At 47.2% G+C, this 19,520-nt stretch overlaps 2 protein-coding genes across 2 annotated transcripts; one reads left to right on the forward strand and one right to left on the reverse strand.

The window, feature by feature from the left end:
- The first annotated feature begins 3,464 nt into the window (after window positions 1–3,464).
- LOC119382958 (putative methyltransferase-like protein 7A) lies at window positions 3,465–15,262 on the forward strand. The gene is made up of 2 exons (XM_037650893.2): window positions 3,465–4,570; window positions 13,192–15,262. The coding sequence occupies exons 1-2, from the start codon at window positions 4,028–4,030 to the stop codon at window positions 13,426–13,428; spliced, it is 780 nt and encodes a 259-aa protein (XP_037506821.1). The 5' UTR covers window positions 3,465–4,027; the 3' UTR covers window positions 13,429–15,262.
- LOC119382957 (cotranscriptional regulator FAM172A homolog) lies at window positions 15,249–19,485 on the reverse strand. Its single transcript, XM_037650892.2, has one exon. The coding sequence runs from the start codon at window positions 19,407–19,409 to the stop codon at window positions 18,372–18,374; it is 1,038 nt and encodes a 345-aa protein (XP_037506820.1). The 5' UTR covers window positions 19,410–19,485; the 3' UTR covers window positions 15,249–18,371.
- Window positions 19,486–19,520: the final 35 nt, after the last annotated feature.

Consider the following 19,520-nt stretch of genomic DNA (forward strand, 5'->3'; position numbering starts at 1 on the left):
TTCTTTTGCCTATGTGTGAAATTCGAGAATGGCGGATATAGGCGGGCTCACCATGGACGGGCGGATCCAGAGGCGGGGTGGAGGTGGGGAGTGTATAGACTGGATGCCCTGGCATCCCCCCCCCCCTAATATTTGAGTGGGTAAGATGGGCGCGCTGACGCCCCATACTCAGCTTTAGGTATCAGACTTGCCGCGTGTTCTTGTCTGCCCCTGGGCGGACAAGAGGATCGCTTTGAAAGGGACGTGACTTGCCATGTGTGAGTCTGATATAAAAAATGGGCTGTATCTATCCTGCTACTGCCGTTCATAATCAGTATTCGTTGGAACCATAACATTATTCGGCATTGCAAGTTTCGCCACGGACGAAATGAAGAAAGCGAGACGGCACCCACATCGTCTCAAATGCGTGCGGCAACCTGGAAGTTCGCCGAAGCAATTGCGCTTTGCAGCCCACATGCACCCTTCCTTCATGTATAGTTAAGGAAGCCCCGCTCTGCAACTTTCTTGTCGCACTAATGGACTCGTCGTTCCTGTTTGCGGCCGGTATAGCACCGAAGGAACAATGGGAAATGCTATTGCGAAGTGTCTTCCGCGTACGGCAGACATGGACGCACGCACACACATACGCACGCGTCGTGTATAGTAGTTGTTGACGCCTAAATAGTTATGACATGTCGTTCCCGGAATAAGAGGGGCGTAGACTTTGAAACGCAGCTTACATATCTCAAGTGTATGTTGACGCTTTTGTCCGCAACAGCTGCGGTCGGATGGTGTTTTCTCTGTGTTCTTTCGGCATTCAGTAGTCGTACTGCATAATGGACTGCAAATGGGCGCCTATGCGCGCCATTTACGCTTCTTTCTTTGTCTTCCTTTCCCCAGGTGAAAATATCCCTTTTTACAAGAGGTGTATTGCTGTGTGTCGTAGACAGAAAACTATCATCATGAACCGGCACGCGCTCTTTCGTCCTCTTCTTGATTTTCGTCCTGTTCTGCTTCGCTCCCAGAACATGTGCGCCGATTTGTCCGGCGTGGGATGCAGTAACTCTGATGGGCGAGGGAGCGAGTACAGAGAGCAAAAAAGAAAGAGAGAGATAAATTCCTTCGCGAGGCGGGATTCGAACCCGCGTACCCACGATCCGAAGGCGAGCGTCGTAACCACTCGGCTATCCAGGCGCGCTAGCAGAGCGTAGCACAGCCTTGTATAGTATAGTATAGTATAGTATAGTATAGTATAGCAAGGGGCTGGGGGGAAAGGGATGGGAGAGTGAGGAGAGATGTGAGTGGGAGTGAAAGGAGGAGGGAAGAACGAGTACAGAGAGAGAAAGAAAGGGATAGAAAGAAAGAGAAAGAAGACAAGAAAACGGCTACAGAGAGGGAAAGAAAGAAAAACATAGAAAGAGAAAAATAGAGAGAAAAGATAGAAGCACAGAGAAAGAAATGGACAGAGAGAGAAAGCGATAGAAAGACACAGACACAAAAAGAGAGCAAGCATAGCCATGTATAGTTATATATAGTATAACAGGAGAGAGACGAGAGGGTAAAAGTCTAGCCAAGCCAGGCAGGGGCGTAGGCAGAAATTTTTGTCGGGGGGGGGGGGGGCACCTCCTTGATTTGAAGGGGGGGGGGCGGGGCAGGCAGATGCGGTCAAGTGTCATTTTGGACTCATGCCATAGTAAAAAAACATTTCGGGGGGGGGGGGCACGAGTCCGGTGTGCCCCCCCCCCCCCCCTGGCTACGCCACTGGCTGTAGGTTCCCGCCAGCTCTGCTGCGACTATCCTTGCGCGACTTGGTGCAAGCTGCGCTATTTTATTCCCCAAAAGTGAGATGTGTATGCCATATAGTGGGATCCCCCCTAATCATCTGAAGGGGGCGCAAAGTCTGCCCCGTACCTTTGCTCAGTCGGAGCTTTCCCACCACCGTTTAAAGTGTAAGGTTATGGCCACGCAGGTTTTTGACGATAATGTGGACCGAGGACCACTGATATTTCATTCCAAGAGCTGTTTACTTCCCACCTTTGCCCCTCGAAAGCCGGGGACCAAAGGCAGGCCGTTGTGAGAAGCACGTCATCGCTTCATTTTCATCCACTGCGAAGCTTGTTTTCTTTAGAACTCGGGTGGGCTGCGGTGAGACTTCGCCCCCTCTGATAGGGAACCCTGTGCACGCCTATGTTTACAACAAATTTCACCGCGGCGCCCCTCCCCGCGATCCCGTTGGTCGGGTCCGAATGCAACGCCAGGGGCCTTCGGCCACTATTATCGTCTAGAACATGCGTGGCCATAACCCTCCGCATTAAAAAATTACGTGAAAGGGTCGACTGAGAAAAAGGCACGGGACACAATTGGCGTTCCCCATTGGATGATTTGTAGCGACGATTGCCCCCCCCACCCCGGTCTTACAGTGTGCGCACGCATATGCCAATAGATATATCTATGAAGCGCTAAGATACTTTAAAAGCACTTTATGCGAATACGCCGAACATACGTGTCTCTGTCAAGTCTATATACGCAATGGAATACTATGCGCACAAGATTATACCCTCGTCGCATGCCTGCACAATTTCATGTCGCACATAACCACGTGCACGACCAAGGAGCGCATTATTCTGTTTCACTTACTGCTCTCTCCTTTCATCTAAAAAAAAGTGCATACGCGTACACGCGATTCCGCGAATTCATGCGCCAAGAACCAACGTTGCTAAGAACTGTGCCATCGAGGCGTTAAACCTTGGCACCACGGCAGCACTCATAGTGTCGTGCTCTGGTGATTACGGGGTCATGACGTCGCTACTCACGCCGGCTCGAGTTTATGCACCATGAAATACAACGAATTCAATTGCGGCGCGCTGTTGTGACTGGAGATAAATCGGTACATTATCTGCACTCAAGATAACGGACAGGTGCTTGCAGCACGTCTGCGCGAGGTGTGTTTGAGCCTTTCATATATATTATGGTGCTCGACTGCTGTGCCGAAGGTCGCGGGTTCGAATCCCGGACGCGGAGGCCACATTTCGATGGAGGCGAAATGCTAGAGGTCCGTGTACATAGATTTAGGTGCACGTTAAGGAAACCCAGGTGGTCGAAATTTCCGGAGCTTTCCACTACGGCGTTCCTCATAATGATATCGTGGTTTTGGGACGGAAAACCCCTACACTTATTGTAAAATTGATCTTGTGCACGTTAATTGCTGTGCGCGCTCCGATGACAATGAGTAAAAAATCATAAATATAGCTTACACGGCTACAAGGAAAAGTTCAGGCGCATGGCATATGACACGTGGTTAAACTCATCCAAGTGCGCGCGTGCCGCACTCGTCTCCGCTCATAGAGCGCAAGCGCAATCACGGTCCAAGACGTTCCGGGATCTGCGACTTGGGAGGTACTACACACACTCGGCTAGGAAAGCAAATAAGCTCGAGGGGCGTTTCTCGCTGAGAGCAAGCGCTTGCGTGCAAAACGTAGAGAACGTCTTCGCTATTTATCGTGGCCTTTCTGATTTTCGTCCTGACTCGCTCTTCACGCAGACGCTGCCGTGTGTGTGTGGCTGCTGAAGCCTTTCAGGTCACATTCCTCTTCGCTGCGCTTGTGTCACGTGCGCGTACGCGCCACAGTCGGTCGGATCGAGGAACCCCAATTTCTTGACTCCGGAGCGTCTTCGTGCGGCCCGCCGCTATTGCCTTTTCTATTTTTTTTTCTTTCTTTCAGCCAAGAGAAGAAGCAAACCGGTTTCAGAAGCGGTGTGCCCCTCCAACCGAAACCTCTGCGACCAGCGCTGGTGCGGCACACCGAAGAAGGAGCGTGTGCCGAAGCGCGGCAGCGGGAAAGAGGTGACAGCAGCGGTCCAGCCGGGGCGAGAGCTACTGCAGCAGAAGACGGCACGTCAGTCGCGGCCGTCCTAAAACGCTTGTTTGCGCTGCCATTCAGCGTTTATTCGCTCCTTTTTCCTCTCTTTTGTTCGCCGTGCCAGAGCGACGCGTGCCGCCTGACTCGATCCGAGGGGCCGGACCTGCGACGTCCTTGGAGAAGAGACCATGTCCCCTCACGTGCACAGTCGGAGTCGCGAGAACTTCGCGCTCTACCTGTACGCGGGCGTTCCGCTCACGCTTTTCGTGATGTGCCTGATACTGCGCCGTCAACGCAAGGAGGCCCAGAGACGCTTCTTTGCCTGGATCTACTCCAAGTACTACGCCGAGCACAACGCGGCCATCCTGGCACCTTTCAAGCGAAAACTGTTCTCCGACATGGCAGAGATCGAGTCCGACGACCCGACCCTGCGGGCGCGCGGCGCCATCCGCATCGTCGAGATCGGCGTCGGCACGGGAACCAACTTGGCCTACTATCCGACGGGCAGCAAAGTGATCTCGGTGGAACCCAATCCGTACTTCGAGAACATCTTCAGGGAGAACCGCCGCGCCTTCCCCAACGTGGAGATCGAGCGGTTCGTGCTGGGTAGCGCCGAGGATATGTCTTCGATACCGTCCGACAGCGTGGATTGCGTCGTGTCCACGCTGGTGCTTTGCTCCGTCCAGGACATGGCACCGGTGATACGAGAGATAAAGAGGATCCTTGTCAGGGTACGTATACTACACCGGACGTGGCGATCACGTTCAGAACTTGTAGTTTTTTTTTTTCCTCAAGCGAAGCTTATGTAACTCGCAGATTTAAGATGCCGGCCAGCGTGCAGAAATGCGCTCCTCGAAGGTGCACGGATCACATCAGTATTAGAATGCGCCGTTTTCGAATACGATGCCCTCTCGATCGTTGGCGTCGGCGATCAGCCGTTCCTGATATGGCAGTCTGATCTTTTGTCGAAGTCTTGTCATTTCACGTTGCCGCATTTCAGTGATGCCTGCCCTGGATATGAACGCATGACCGTCGTTGCTGCCTTTAGCAAATAAAGTGTTGCGATGCTGGACGGATACATTTAGGAGGGAGCATTGCGCATTGCGATACAAGGAAAGAAAATGTAGTACGTCAGGCACGCGCACGCCAAGCTTCGCTTGCCTCTATTTTCCAGATAAAGCAAGGGTTCCTGTATTTTTTTTTTCACCTGGTAAAATGGTGCGTTATATATATATATATATATATATATATATATATATATAGTGGGAAAAGAATCACGCGGACCCCGATAGAATAAGGAATGAAGAAATTCACTAACGTGCCAAACCAACGAAAGTCGTAGTTTCTTTCTTCATTCCTATATATATATATATAATATATATTCTTCCAAGTGCGATAGCGATTCTCTTGGTTCTCCTTTATTTGATTTTCGGGCCTCGAAATCGGAAAGGTTGACTGTGGTATAACCTTTAACGAAAAAATCCAAGTCTTTCTTTTCCACTTAAATTTTACAAATGATTGAACTGACATGCCAACGGATCAATATTTCATCGACCAGTACATACGTTTCATGCACTGAGAAAGATAATAATTGTTGGGGTTTAACGTCCCTAAACTATGATATAATTTTGAGGGGCGTAAGTAGAGAAAGATAGCCCGGTCTCGGTGGTACGGTGGTTACGGTGCTCGGCTGCTGAACCGAAAGTTGCAGATTCGGTTCCTGCCGTGACAGTCGCATTTCGACGGAGGCTCAACGCTAGAGGCTTGTTGTAGCCTTGAAGAAGACAAGATCGATGGTCGATGACGTTGGCTTCATCGACACCCGCCCGCGTTGAAGAATTTTTCATCGCTGCAAGCTTCCATTTTCCCCTGAACTTCCGCCTTATTTGGAGGCCCGTCTACTGTGTGATCGAAATTTCCGGAGCCCTCCACGACGGCGTGCCTCGTAATCATATCACGGTTTTGTCCCAGCTATCAGAGAAGGATGAGGCAGACGGAAAGAGAGCCGAAACGTCGCTTTAATGAAATGCACGTGGAACGGCGTCGCTTCGTGCTACGTGCCGTTACGGCGGAATAAGCACGTACGGGAAGAAAGTAGAACGACGCTCGCCTCTTGAAATTGCGGTCGCGCCCTTAACCGGGCGCTAAACGCGCTCTTAACCGAAAATTAAGTGTCGGCCAGAATTAATGAAGTCGTGATGACTGCATATGTACTTTTCAAGGAAAGTGTGTACACCTAGATACATAGGCGGAGAGTACGGGGGGGGGGGGGGGGGGCTGGGGGGCTTGGGCCCCCCCGGACTGCCTCATGAGGGGGCCGAGCCCCCCCTGGCGCCGGCCCAGGATATTTTTTAAGAGCTTGGCTTAGGTCCCCGGGTCGTCCTGTCCGGCAGCTATTTCACAGGAGGCTGTTTATGCCCGCTTCTTTTTAATTTCAGCCATTTAAAGTTCGGCACATGGACCAGTGACAAGTCAAACATTCAATGGAAAAATGCCCCTCAAACGGATTTTTACGTGCAGAATATGTTGTGCTGACGAACAAGTGAAGCGACGACTTAAGCTATGACAAATTAAAAAATTCACCAGCGATTACGATACTGCCTAATTCGCTGAGCGCAGCCTTGTGTTCGGGCAACGCCAGCTGTGTTTGAAGTTTTGACTATCCGCAGTTGTGGCAATGTAACATTCGTTACATATTGCCACAGAAAGTGCCAGCGCTCGAGTGCTACGCACACTATATACTCTGTGCATTGCTGCTCTCGCGAACCAAGTGAAACGCCCACAGCCCCGTTACGGCAAGCGAAGCCAGCCGCAGTGCATGTGCCAGCCCTACATGCGCACGAGCTCCGACCGAGGGGCCAGCGCGCGCGACAAAGGAAGAAAGCGAGGTTAGAGGCCAGTATCTCGTGATATCGACAGACTCCGCGTTCGCTCTCTTTCGTCCTCGTTCGCGCTATCGGTTACGCCGCCGACGCCAACGGCGATGCCGCTCAACGCAGGAACGGACGCCTAAGAGCTGCGCTCTAATTGTCTTGAACCCCGTAGTGAATGGTTTTGAGAACACAAAAATGATGCTGAGAATACAAAGGAATCCCGACACAGTCAGTCAGTGAACGCTTTCGCACAAACTTACTCTAAAAAAACGGTAATTTCTTGGTTGCCTACATCACGGCCGCTAAATAAAAAAGAGGTGCGGCCTGCCGAACGCTCTTTTTCGCCGGTGACAGCGCTAGTTCTTGCTCCCGCCGCCGCAGCGCTGCACAACGGTAAAGAAAACCCGCTCGCACAGGCGGTCAGCCGGCTGCGTGCATTCGCTTAAGTGATCATTACAGTCGCCTCACGTTGACCTGTGATTGCATTTCGGCTATTTATGTGCAAGACACGCCAGATGACGTGTCAATGTGGTTTCCTTTGCGGTTATTGCTACTATACGCGAGAAGGGCATGCTCCCATGAAGACACATCTATAAGCGTGCTGTACAGCGCCGCCGCCAAAAGATAGATGGATGAGTGTAAAACTTTATTGAACAATCGTTCTTTTTTTTTTCTACTGGAAACAAAAGTGGTCCACTGCTGTTCGTTGATGTCCTCAGTCGCTTGAATGCTGTAGCTTTTGTTATCTGCGTGGACGACTTCCTCATTGCGGGGGCTTTTGTAGAGATGCGTGATTACTTTCTGCTCTTCAAAATAAACTAGCATGACATAGAATATCTCCCACGTATATACTTGCTAAATCTGGTGTATATCTGCTTCGCATTGCACTAATAAGTGCCATTTTTAAATGACACCCGATTCAAATATGAGTTGTTACCATTGAACTACATTACTGAAACACAGTAAATGCAAACGTCTTGCCTACATATTGTACCAAAATGGCAAGTTGGGCGAGCTGGCGCGTACTCACGTCCTGAAGAAACAGCGCAGATGAAAAATGAAAACAAGAAATGGTGGAAAGACACACCAGCGCTGCACACGGAACTGGAAATTCGTTGGGTTTTAACTCTCGCGTTTTAACGCGGTCTTCCACGGCAGGGCTTTGTAGGCGGCCGTCCAGTCCAAAGAATCCTTCCGCTTTCGACGTCGTTCCACTCACCACGCTTTTTGTTTCAGCAACTTCAGCACGCAAGGGATTGACAACTTTTCTTGAGCTCTGGCACTCATCTAGCTAATATTGTTTGCTGTTCGATATGGAAGGAGTACGCCAAACATGAATAAGTGGTCTACCTTTCAATGAAGACGCGGCTGGCTTGTAAGCTGGAAAAGATGAAAATATGGTCGGTACGGCTGTCGGTCGTAGCACCTTGCGCTCTACCTTGAAGTCGTACTGCTTGAAGTGAACGAAGTGAAATGTGCGACTTCTTCGCAGTTACCAATCTGCACCACGGCGACAGGTCTTGGGCATGTCAGTTATGATGAAATGTCCAATCACATTAAGCACTCACTGATAGAGTCAACGCAACAAAAGACCCGCACCTTTTCTACCTCGTAAGCAAGCCTACGGCTGCTCATTTCCAGCAAGAGCGTTTGCTTGCGCTCGCCCGGGCCAACGCCCCGAGCGTTCGCTTACTAGCGGCCGCTGTTTACCGATGTGCAGCGCCCCCGCGGTAGCGTCTCAAAACTCTGCATGTCACGCGTTCCCCCATTGAAAACGCATCCATTCGGCAGGCCGCACCTCTTTTTTATTTAGCGGCCGTGCCTACATATTGGTACCCTTCGACATGCCTGCTTATAAAAGTGCCGAGAAAAGATTGTACGCAGTTTTATTTATCAGTAAAGGGTTTTACTAAAAGTTCGGCCACCAATGAGCAACTCCATTACTCGTCCAGATACATAAACGCAGCTTCGCACAAGGTGTAGTGGTAGCAAATGGTATTTGCTACCATCTCAGAATTACTTTCGGCCATCTTGAATTGAACTCACTGGCATATAATTAAAGCTTCCCGTGATAGCGTTAGCCTACTGTCTCCTGTGTGGCGCATGTTTTAACAAAGTAAAGCCTAACCCCACGCATTGCATGAATCGAATTTACGCGACGCGGTCAACAAAAATTTCGCTTCGAGCCAAGAGTTACGAGGTGGATCGATGTCTTTGTGTAAATTGAAAAATAAATCTAGGGTCTTCCACTTACAGATCTTCATTATGATATCGCGGGCACCTAAGAGACTAAAGTTACATGAAATTCTTTAATTTGGAAGTTGGACCTCTCTCTCTCTCTCTCTCTCTCTCTCTCTCTCTCTCTCTATATATATATATATATATATATATATATATATATATATATATATATATATATATATATATATATGGAGAGTGAGAGAGAAATGTGGAAGAGCAAGTCGGGCCCCCGCCCCCTCCGGTAAAATGAAAACTCTCCGCCTATGCCTAGATAGCAGAGTCATTTGACACTTCTTTATTGAAGGACTCCTCCGGTATATCCTAGACTGCAGTGACAACCTGTAGTTGGCTTGCACGTGACGTCATGGACGCCGCTTGTGAATATACTGGTACTCCACTATGGTGGCTTTGATGACAAACAAATTGCGACAATGTGAAAACGACACGGCAGGAGCGTCTCTGTGCGTGCGTAACGAAATAACCTGCATGTGATGTTTTGATAGCATTAATGTGGCATCGCAAGCGTCGCGTCTCCACATGCTGGTGCTCCAACATGGTTGTTTCCGTGACGTCAGTGCAAGCCATCCATAAACTCCTGAAAGCAGTTATTGTTGATGAATATGTCTATGTAGTTCTTCAATAAGCATTAGGCAGTCTCAGGATAGCGTACGCAAAGCTCTGCGTTAGTGCTAGTCGCCACTACGCATGCGTCATTCGCAATCCGCTGGATACCCACGTCAAGTTAACGAAAATAGATATATCGTACGTAACGAACTCTAACGCTGCGAACCCTATTCTAAAACTGTCTATTAGCTTTGTATAATGTATAAGATGCATGCTGCTCCAAACAGCGTGAAAGAAAACAAAACGGAAGGGCATAAAAATAAAAACCAATAAAAGGCCAAATGACTTTGACAATACATTGCGATACACTAGTTGATTAAAAAAATGAATTAAAGGGTCACTAAAGAGAAACAATGAATCGGCCAAGGTCGATATATTGTGCTCTGAGAACTCTAATGTGGTTAATGTTGCCGTCGCAGGTATATTATTAGAGGAGAAAATCAAGTTCAATGTTTCATTTTTAAATTTCGCGCCGAAATCTCCCCGCGTGACGTCACTGATTTCAAAGTGTATTTATCGTACTTTGACGCCATTGGCTCAACAAAATTACCACAAACACTGTATGTTAAGTTTATGGCCCCCTCAGAGGACAATGCACTTCATTTTTACTGATTAGGAACTACGTAGTCTCTAGTAGGCGCCGTAAAAACGTGTGACGTCACGGCGAATGGTGCGGAAACTTCAAGGTGGCGTTGCCACCTACATTTTGTTTTTGCGCGTTTTATCGCTTACTAAGCGTCTTACTAAACGTCTTCTCGTAGCAAGCGTGTTTTTGGTATCGTGAAAGAGTACTTTCCTAATATGAGAAAAATCGTTTTGCTCTTTAGTGTCCCTTTAACTAGCTTCAAAGTCTGTGACCTAGAATCTTCGACAGACCAAGAGGAACAGGCAGTAAAAATCGTGAACGTTTTGCATCGCAATTATTGTCAGTCACTAAACGTTTTCGCTCGTTTTCCCTTCGGATCCTTTTATATACGGTATATACATATACATTCACAAGTTTTATATTGCAATCTGATGTATACACGCCCGCATGAAGTACAAATCTGCAACTATACATGTTTTCGTGAGGCATGCCATGTGGTCACCATACAGGCGTGCGCACGGGGGGGGGTGTGGCTCCTTGTCACCTCCCCCCCCCCCCCCCCCCCCCCGCTCCCACTTTTTTCACTGCCGCCCCGGCCCTTGTGGGCATAAATTGCTTGACTGGGGCCCGCTGACTGTAGTTACTTTGAGAACCCTGCTTTATACCATTGTGATAACGTCCATGCCGTTCGCGACATGGAAGGGGCGCCATAGGCGTGCGCATGAGTCAGGCACGGGGGGCGAAGTCTGTCCCGTACGTTCACTAAGTCGAGCCTGTTTAAAGAGCTGGGTTATGGCCACGCAGGTTTTTGACGATGTTGGCGGCCGAAGGTCCCTGATGATGCATTCCAAGAACTATTGACTTCCCATCTTTATTGCAGGAAAGCCACGGACCAAAGGCAGGTCACTGTGAGAAGCACGTCATTGCTTCATTTTTTTGCGGGCGCGCAGCGTTAAAGGGGAGCTGCTCCGAGCAAGTTAGATACCGATTATTGTTTGAATGTAACCAATCAAGCTTAGCTGACAAGTCTCAAAGTTGGCAAACTATTCTTGTAGTGTGCCCACTCCAGAGGCAGTCGCACCTTTGGGGTGTCTTTTTGATCATACAAAGATAATCCCCTTTCCTGTTTGCCTTTCCTTACCTTCAGGTCACGAACGGCGTGCGCGCTATCAACGTGATACACAGGGGCGTGATATACAGGGGGGGGGGGGGGAATTGGGGGGTTCAACCCCCCCCGAAATTTTTAAATACACATACAAACGCATGCACGAACATACATAAAGTATGGTTGAACCCCCCCCCACCCGCCCGAAAAAAATTTCTGGCTACGCCCCTGGTGACGTAGCATTATTGACAGCGAAGTGGCGAGCGCCGAGTTTTCAAGAGGCAAGCAATCTATACCAGCATCGCCAGAAACTTTTTTCCGTTTTTCCAGGAGGGGGGGGGTCGGATCAACCATACTTTATGTATGTTCGTGCGTGCGTTTGTATGCGTGCGCGTATATTACGCATGCGAAATCGGGAAATTTCGGGGGAAGTTCGACCCTTTCAACCTCCCCCCCCCCCCGGCTACGCCCCTGAAGCCAGATGATAATTGTTGTAGGACAAGATACTCCTTAAAGGGTGCGAGCTGCACACTGCACTCCAGATGTAAAGGGCGTATTTGGGCTGTCTTTCTCTCCAGCAATGGTACTCGTTATCTATCTCGCGTGCCTTCTCTTCGCGCAGGGGCGTAGCCAAGGGGGGGGGGGGGTTGGGGGGTTCAACCGCCGCCCCCGAAATTTTTCAGTTTTGCTTGCGTATATATACACGCACACATACAAACACACGCACGAACATACATAAAGTATGGTTGAACCCCCCCCGAAAAACATTTCTGGCTACGCCCCTGTCTTCGCGTTATCGCCTCGCGCCCGGCGCTTTCCGGTCTCGAACGGTGTGCGCGCTATCAGCATCGCTTAACATATTCTTGATAGGTAACTGCCGAGAATCGAGGTTTCAAGAAGGGAAACGCAAGGAAGTGCACATGCTCAGTTGCAGGCTCTTCGGCGCAGCACCGCGGGAGGAAAGACCGCATGCTTCAAATGCCAGCAAAGCTTTCACGAGACAGCGAGCACGTGAAAAGGAAGCGTTGAAATACGTTCAAGCAATACGCGCAACGACCTCCTCGACTATGATCTACAGTACAAAGAAAAAAAGAAAACAGCAAATGTGTTTCTTAAGCTGTCTTTTCCTGTAAAGGACTCGCGCACTAAAATAACAGAGCAGGCGCGGAGCAAGCGATCATCCGAATAAGTTATTGGCAAAAACAGTTGGATACGGTATCTGCAACAAATGATTGAGCCCTACATCGAAGAGATATTACATTGTAGTGAAGACCTCTATATACCTTCACCCACTAGAATCCATAACTGGCGAATTTCCGCTCAAATGCCTTTACATTCCTTATTCAACACAACTAAATGAATCCAACAGACAATCAGGCCAGGGAAAGCATTGGGCCGTTAATCGTTGTCTTAAATTGTAGTGCAGAAATAATAGCACAAATTGAAACGAATTAAAGTGGATGAAAAATTTACCCTTTCTGTTGGTGGGATGTGAACCCCCAGTTTTCGAATTACACGTTCGATGCTTCGAATGTTGTGGACTCAGATCCAGCTGACGGAAAGGGTGATTTTTCGTGCACTTTAATTCATTTCAATTGACGTTATTACTACACTATAATTGAAGACAATGAATGGCCCTTATGCCTTCCCTGTTGGATTCATTTAGTTATGACAAAGAAACAAGCTTCTCGAAAAAATTCCCCTTTTTTACATTCCCTAGCCATAAGACATGGCCACCATTGTTGGAAATCAGACTCTCTTCGTGCTTTTTTTGGCAATATGTTTTTTTTATCTCTTAACACAGCAATATCACTGACAAGCCGAACCACCACAGCAGTCACTATGGTGCTCAAAAACAAGGCGATGATAGAAAACACTGTGCAAAAAAGCAAAGAATTATAATGTCTTTGTTCCCTCATGCAGGGTGGCTGCTTCTACTACGTGGAACACATAGGCTACAAGGAAGGCACGTGGTCACGCCGCCTGCAGCAGCTTGTACAGCCATTGTGGTCACTGGTCAGTGATGGATGCCAGTTGACGCGCGACGTGCCACAGTACGTAGAGTTTCTCGGCTTCCGAGAGATGTTCGAGACAATCCACTACCCACAGGAGATGCCCTTCCTGGTACGGCCCACGCTCGTCGGCAAGGCTGTCAAATAGACAGCATGGTGGTGCACCGCATTGTTGCGAGAGTGGCCATGCATCTGTCACGTCAGGCCACAGAAATTTTGTTTACAGCATGTTGCCTCTGCTGGCAAATAGGGCAACACTGAATCCTATTGCCGTGCTATGCATTGCTGAACTGTGTGGCCAATACTGTGTCTGCAATGCGATTCCTGCTTGTCATTGTGTACCGCATCAATTACCTATTGTAAACTATGCGAGTTGAGTGTAATACAAGACTTTACTTTGTTGACAAGACCACTTCCATTGAAGAAACAAGTAACTGATGATTGGTGTCACTGGTATAGTGGACTGGGGTGTGTATTTCAAGCTTACAAATGGCTGCGTTTTCTTCCTATTACGTTGCCACCCAACATGGGAACACATAATCTCCAAGCAAAAAACAAGAAACTTCTAGAAATACTATGAGTCATGTTTAGTATTCATTACTTCAGCAGTGGTCATGTTGTGGATGACCTGCAAAGGTAGAGCACTGACAGCATGGTCTGCTTCTTATGGTCACTGTTTTTCAGAATATGTGAGGCTGGTAATATTATGCTGCGCTGCCAGAGGTATACTACAACGGATACAGTGTAGCTGAACTGGTTGCATATGAAGACTAAACTGCACTCTTCGCAATTACAGAGATGAATGTACACTGCAGCACAATATTAAAATGTGCTTCCTGCCTCTGCAAGTTATCAAAAACAATACCACCTTCACTAAGGTATCTTAACAAACGCCATACTACGTCCAGCTTAGTTACAACTATACAGCAGTGTTGCTTCGATTTGCAAAAGCATATATCAGTTACAGTTTACTAGGTGAAAATGCAATATGGACAATGAGTGGACTGCATGCGAAGTAATATGCATCATTTTGTTATGAGTGTTCAGCATGTGTTGTCTAAGTGTCTGTTCTGAAGTAGTTTGTCAATCTCTCTATGCACAAACATGCATTCATCACGACTACCAAAGACAAACTACATGCGAGTAGCTATGGACACTCTATTGTGTGTTCTCATCTCAGAGGTAATTCTTACTATTTATCTGAAACTGTTTTATAATATATAAACGTTTTTGTCATTTTCTGTTGATTCATTTCTCATTTTATATTTACAATTTATGTGGAGAACTGAGGTGCACGAAGATGATAGCTGTGTTTCTGTCTACTAGCTTGAGGACCTGGGTTTGATTTCCAGGTGCTGCAGCTGCATTTCTATTGGGGCAAAATGCTAAAACACAGTGCACATAGATTTAGGTGCTCGTTAAAGATACCAATGTGGACGAAATTAATCTGGCATAAACCGCTATGCACGCCTCATAATTTTATTGTGGTTTTGGCACATACAGTGGGTACACGACTGTTACTAGCTAACAGCATTTGTAAACCGTTGTTTGAAAATTTGAGTTGTCCTTGGAACATCTTTCGTAAATGGCTATTTCTTGTAAGTGCCAACAAACAATACCACGCAATGCAAGTGCCTACGGGTACTGAATTGTAGTGCACTTAAAGAAATTGCCGTAATTTGTATTAACTTGGCTGGGAGAACTTGTCAAATGAAAAAGCTGAAGTGAAGGAAATGACCAGATGTAACAAAGATGTGTTTACTTTCCAAAGCAAGTAAACAAAACAGAGTGTTTTGGGACTTGGATGGCCTTGCAAGCTCATCGGAAACAACAGCGGACTGTGTGCATAAAGTGCATAGAACATAATACCATGTTCCTATATTTGTCCATAGTAATAAACTTGTGCTTCAAGTTATGTTGTTACAAAGGAGCACTGCAATACAACCAAACAAATGCTGCAATAAAAAGACGCTTCGTAATAACACATGTGTGGGTCATTACTTAAGAATTCTTAACTGTTGAGAAAAGATACTGATATTCAAGGGAAGCACTGTATGAAATACAGCCAAGAATCTGTACAACAAGAATAGCAATGAGAATAAAGGACAAAATATTTCAGTAATAAGAGTTCCGGTTTGAGCTACTCTGCACTACAATATTTTATAATAGCAATGAAGTAGTAAGAGATGTTAACAACCACATCCATGTTGTCAATCGACACAGTGCATAGTGTGAACACGGTTACAAACTAAATTCACAAGCTTAATGCACCACAGTCACACTGTCAAGGAAAGGACATGGAATGTGGTCAATACAATATACAAGTGTTGACACAAACAACATTCATATGTAGAATACTGTTCCCAGTTAACAAATAGAGAAATAGGATGGTGAAATGCTAGGAAGGCAGAGATTGATCACAACATTAGGTGCTTGCTCTGTGCTCTAAATATAGGAAAATGAGTGGGTTGCTTAAAATGAACAATATATTGTGGTTCTTGCAGAGTAGTTCTAAGCAATATTTTACCTTTGGCAGTCCACTCAACATGCACCAATGATAGTGCCAGTCCTTAGCAATAGGTTTCTTTGATCTTTAATTAGGCTAGCAACTAGAGCCATGTTATACACTACAAACATTGTAAGAAGCTTGCCAAATTCAGTATACATTATCTTGTTATAGAACTGGTACTGTGAATATTGGCACATTTCTTTCTTTGTTTGGTCGCGTTTTTCAATATCACAAATTTTCAAATAGACACCCAGCAGTAATCGAAATGCTAAGCATGGCAGTGCAAGAAACTAGTGCTGGCCGTCTGGCAGTCTAAATAAAAGTTGTGTTCACTCACAATCAGAGGCATGTCTCCCTTTGTAACTTTAGCTGTGCAACGTTTTTCAGGAATTCACAAAGTTTGGTGTTACATCTGCAGTAAAAGATAATGCACCAGCAAATGGAGTTTAACAAAACGAAACAGGTCTTAATACCAATGCTAGCTAAGCTTTGCCAAACATCCTAATTTTTTAATGTTTCCCTTCAGTTTATTCCCAATGATAAAAATAATTAAAAACATTACACTCAAGGTCCACGCACATAAAAATTTAAATATCACAAAATAAATGTTTGGTCATATGTCGCGCAAAACTTCCATTCTATACAAAGTGCATGTTGTCTCATGGTCATCTCATTCTATACAACATTGGTAAGCACAGTAGATAACTCAACTGGTGAGGTAGCAAAAGAGGCGTACCTAGAGCTTAGCTACCCTTCTTGGGTGGTCAAACATAAGTACTAGGCAGTATGCCACACTTAAAGAGACACTTGGGGCAAACAATCCCTTTCGACCACTCTCGGCAATCGTTCCAGATAAAAAGCGCCCCACGGTTAATTCTGGTTGTTCTTGAAGGTCTAACTGATATCCAAAGTGAACGCTCAACTTTCAAAAGCCTTAATCTGCTAAAAGAAAACACCTAACACTTGAGCAGAGCAGCAATTCGGTAGTGTAGTGGCAGTGCAATGCTGCATACTTGTACAAGCCACTAGAAAACAAGTCCACTGTTTCGGAGCAAAAAGACTCAGACCGGAATCAACCAGTGAAAATGATGGTTTGTATCATTCTTGTTAGACATTTTTATTTGGATATTATAGTAGGATACAACTTAAGAAGTCAGGAGAGGCCCCACCCAGACGACCGAAGCGGGGCAGCGGATCACCTCCGCGACTAAAGAAATAATCCCGCTCATGCACGTGCCGATGTTCTCTGAAGGCGGCACCACCGGCCGCCCCGCTCGTGAAGTCAGTCCCGAGTGTGCGCCCATTCAGTCAGTCCCGAAATGCGTGCAGGCTTGTGTTTTATTTTATTTTTTTTATTTATTGGTACTGCAATCCCCTGGAGGGATTTTAGCAGGTGGGTACAAAAGACGTAAATATCGGCATATAACACCTGTGCGTAATACCAGTGTTCATCCGCCTTTGAGGAGGAAATGCCGCTGACTTCTACAGTTGTATCCGACTACAGGAGCGTGCCACTATCGAAGGTGAGAAAAACTCTAGACAGTCAACTGGTAATGGAAAGCTGCATTGTATACTATGCAATGCCATTAGGCATGCATACCTGCAGGCTGGTTTCGTCTGCAAAGTTGTGAAAAACAACCCATTCTGTCAAAATGTTACGTAGTGTCCTAACTACGTTAATTACGAAGGTAATGTGAATGCTACTTTATAGCATCATTCTACTATGCTAGCTTTTATGCACTGATTGCTTCCACTGTCCCTTCGAATGCAACATGTTTCATGATCAAGAGCAATCTTGGAAGCCCAACAGTTGCAAGAGCTACATAAAAATATAGTATCAGTACAGCTTGCAATATAGGATCAGTAATGAAGCAATCAAACAGGCTCTTTTTCATACAGGAACAAGGTGCAGAGCAGGAAACATGTGACAAAGAGAAATACGGCAATTATTTAAACACACTAGGAATCGGAGCTGTGTGTCAGCACAGCTAAAGCCAGGATTTGACATGAGAAAAAGCTGGGTGTAATAATGCAATGCCTAACGTAGGTACACCTATATTATTCCATTCTTACAAATGAACCCTGCACATACCCTTCTAGTCCTATAGTTTATAACTGATATCGATGCTGAACATAACGGTTCTAAAGAAACAGTTAAATTAATTTCAGGCACTAGACACACAGCACATATTCAGATTTTTTTTTCTTTTCCTTCTTAAATGCTTGTCCTCCGCACCATTTCCTTATAATAACACACATTGAGCAAGAGACATCACCTTGAACATTCAACAAGTACACCTCGCTATACAACCTCTCAAGTATATAGCAAATATAGGCACTTGATTAACTTACACGAGCGCTGCAAATCAACAAGAAAGCCAAACTACTATTGGTACTTATGGATATGGCTTTGTGTGCCTACGTTACGTTTAGTGGTACGGTACACGCTCGTACTGTCGACATACTAGCAAGCAGTAAAGTAACATTTATAGTAAACGTTTCAGAGGCGCTTGCCGCGTCATTAAACATAAGAAAAAGGAGAACAAGAAATGGAGGCTGCACTGCCTCGACAAATCGCCACACTACAAATCGTTCTGCTCTCCGTTCCCGGCCGACTTCTTGTGGTACGCCGTCTCCAGGAACTCGAAGACGGACGCGAAGCTGGACCACGACGTCATCTCGTGGGTGACGGTGCCGGCAGAGACGCGTCTCACGTCGACGGTGCCGTCGTGTCGTTCCCTGAGGGGCCGATCGAGGTGCTCCGGACTGGAAACCCAATTCCTCCCGACCTGGTTGAAGAACTGCGCGACGCGAGGGTGGGACTTCTGACGCGCGAAACTGTGGACGGAGTCTGTCAGGGCGACGGCGAAGACGCGAGCCGAGAACGAGGCGAAGAACTCGGTCGCCACGTTGACGGCGACGACACCTCCGTAGCTGTGCGCCACGACGGCAATGTGCCGCGCGGCTGCCCTCTTCTCGACGATGTGCTCCCAGACGTGCCGACCGTGTTTCTCGGCAGTTTCACAGTCTCGCACTGGAACGCGCACGCCGTTGATTATGCGATGAGTATCGTTAGTGTTGAGCACAATGACGGCGTAACCGAGCCCCTGCGCTCGTCTAATGTAAGGCAGCTGAGTACCTTTCTTGAGCGAGTCGTTGATTATGAGCCGCCGCGACCACTGACCGGCTCGCACAACGCCGCTGCCGTGTATTAGAATCAACAGGCGGTCCTTATTAGTGAACGCATCTTCCGACACGAATATGAAAGAGCTCGGCTCGTCCTCCTGCACGTTGACGGGCACGGGAACTCGCGTGAGGTGTGTCTCTTGCTCCAGGAGCTGGTAAACGTGTTCGGTGATAACGTCACCCAGGGCTTCGTAGCGCCGCTGGTTGTAGCCGTGGTCGTCCGGGCGTACCTGAAACAAGTAAGGCTCACCGGTCTTCAAGTGCCTCAGCTGGCCAAAATCGTTGAAGAAGTATCCGAAGTCGGCGATCGTCGACGGGAACGGAGAAAAGTCATCGTCTTCGACGTCTGTCGCTTGACGTACGAGCGACCGTTTTCGCGGGAATCCGTCACTGGTTCCCGAGTCCAACGCACCGTGTTTTTGGGTGGACATCATTTAAATGATTTTGAACCGCGTCAAGAACCGCGATTTGTACGTACGTACGAGGTGCCCCGCTTCGGCGTGCAAGGCGAACTCCAGTTATCGAACCACTTATGTTACACTGTA

This window comes from Rhipicephalus sanguineus, chromosome 2, assembly GCF_013339695.2.
Source record: "Rhipicephalus sanguineus isolate Rsan-2018 chromosome 2, BIME_Rsan_1.4, whole genome shotgun sequence".
Lineage (NCBI taxonomy): Eukaryota > Metazoa > Arthropoda > Arachnida > Ixodida > Ixodidae > Rhipicephalus > Rhipicephalus sanguineus.

What these genes read in the sequence shown, in the direction of transcription:
- LOC119382958 (XM_037650893.2), top strand. Translation starts at nt 4,028, where the DNA reads ATGTCCCCTCACGTGCACAGTCGGAGTCGCGAGAACTTCGCGCTCTAC. An exon ending in TAAAGAGGATCCTTGTCAGG is followed by an intron (nt 4,571 to 13,191) that starts GTACGTATACTA and finishes TCCCTCATGCAG; the next exon opens with GGTGGCTGCTTCTACTACGT.
- LOC119382957 (XM_037650892.2), bottom strand. Translation starts at nt 19,409, where the DNA reads ATGATGTCCACCCAAAAACACGGTGCGTTGGACTCGGGAACCAGTGAC.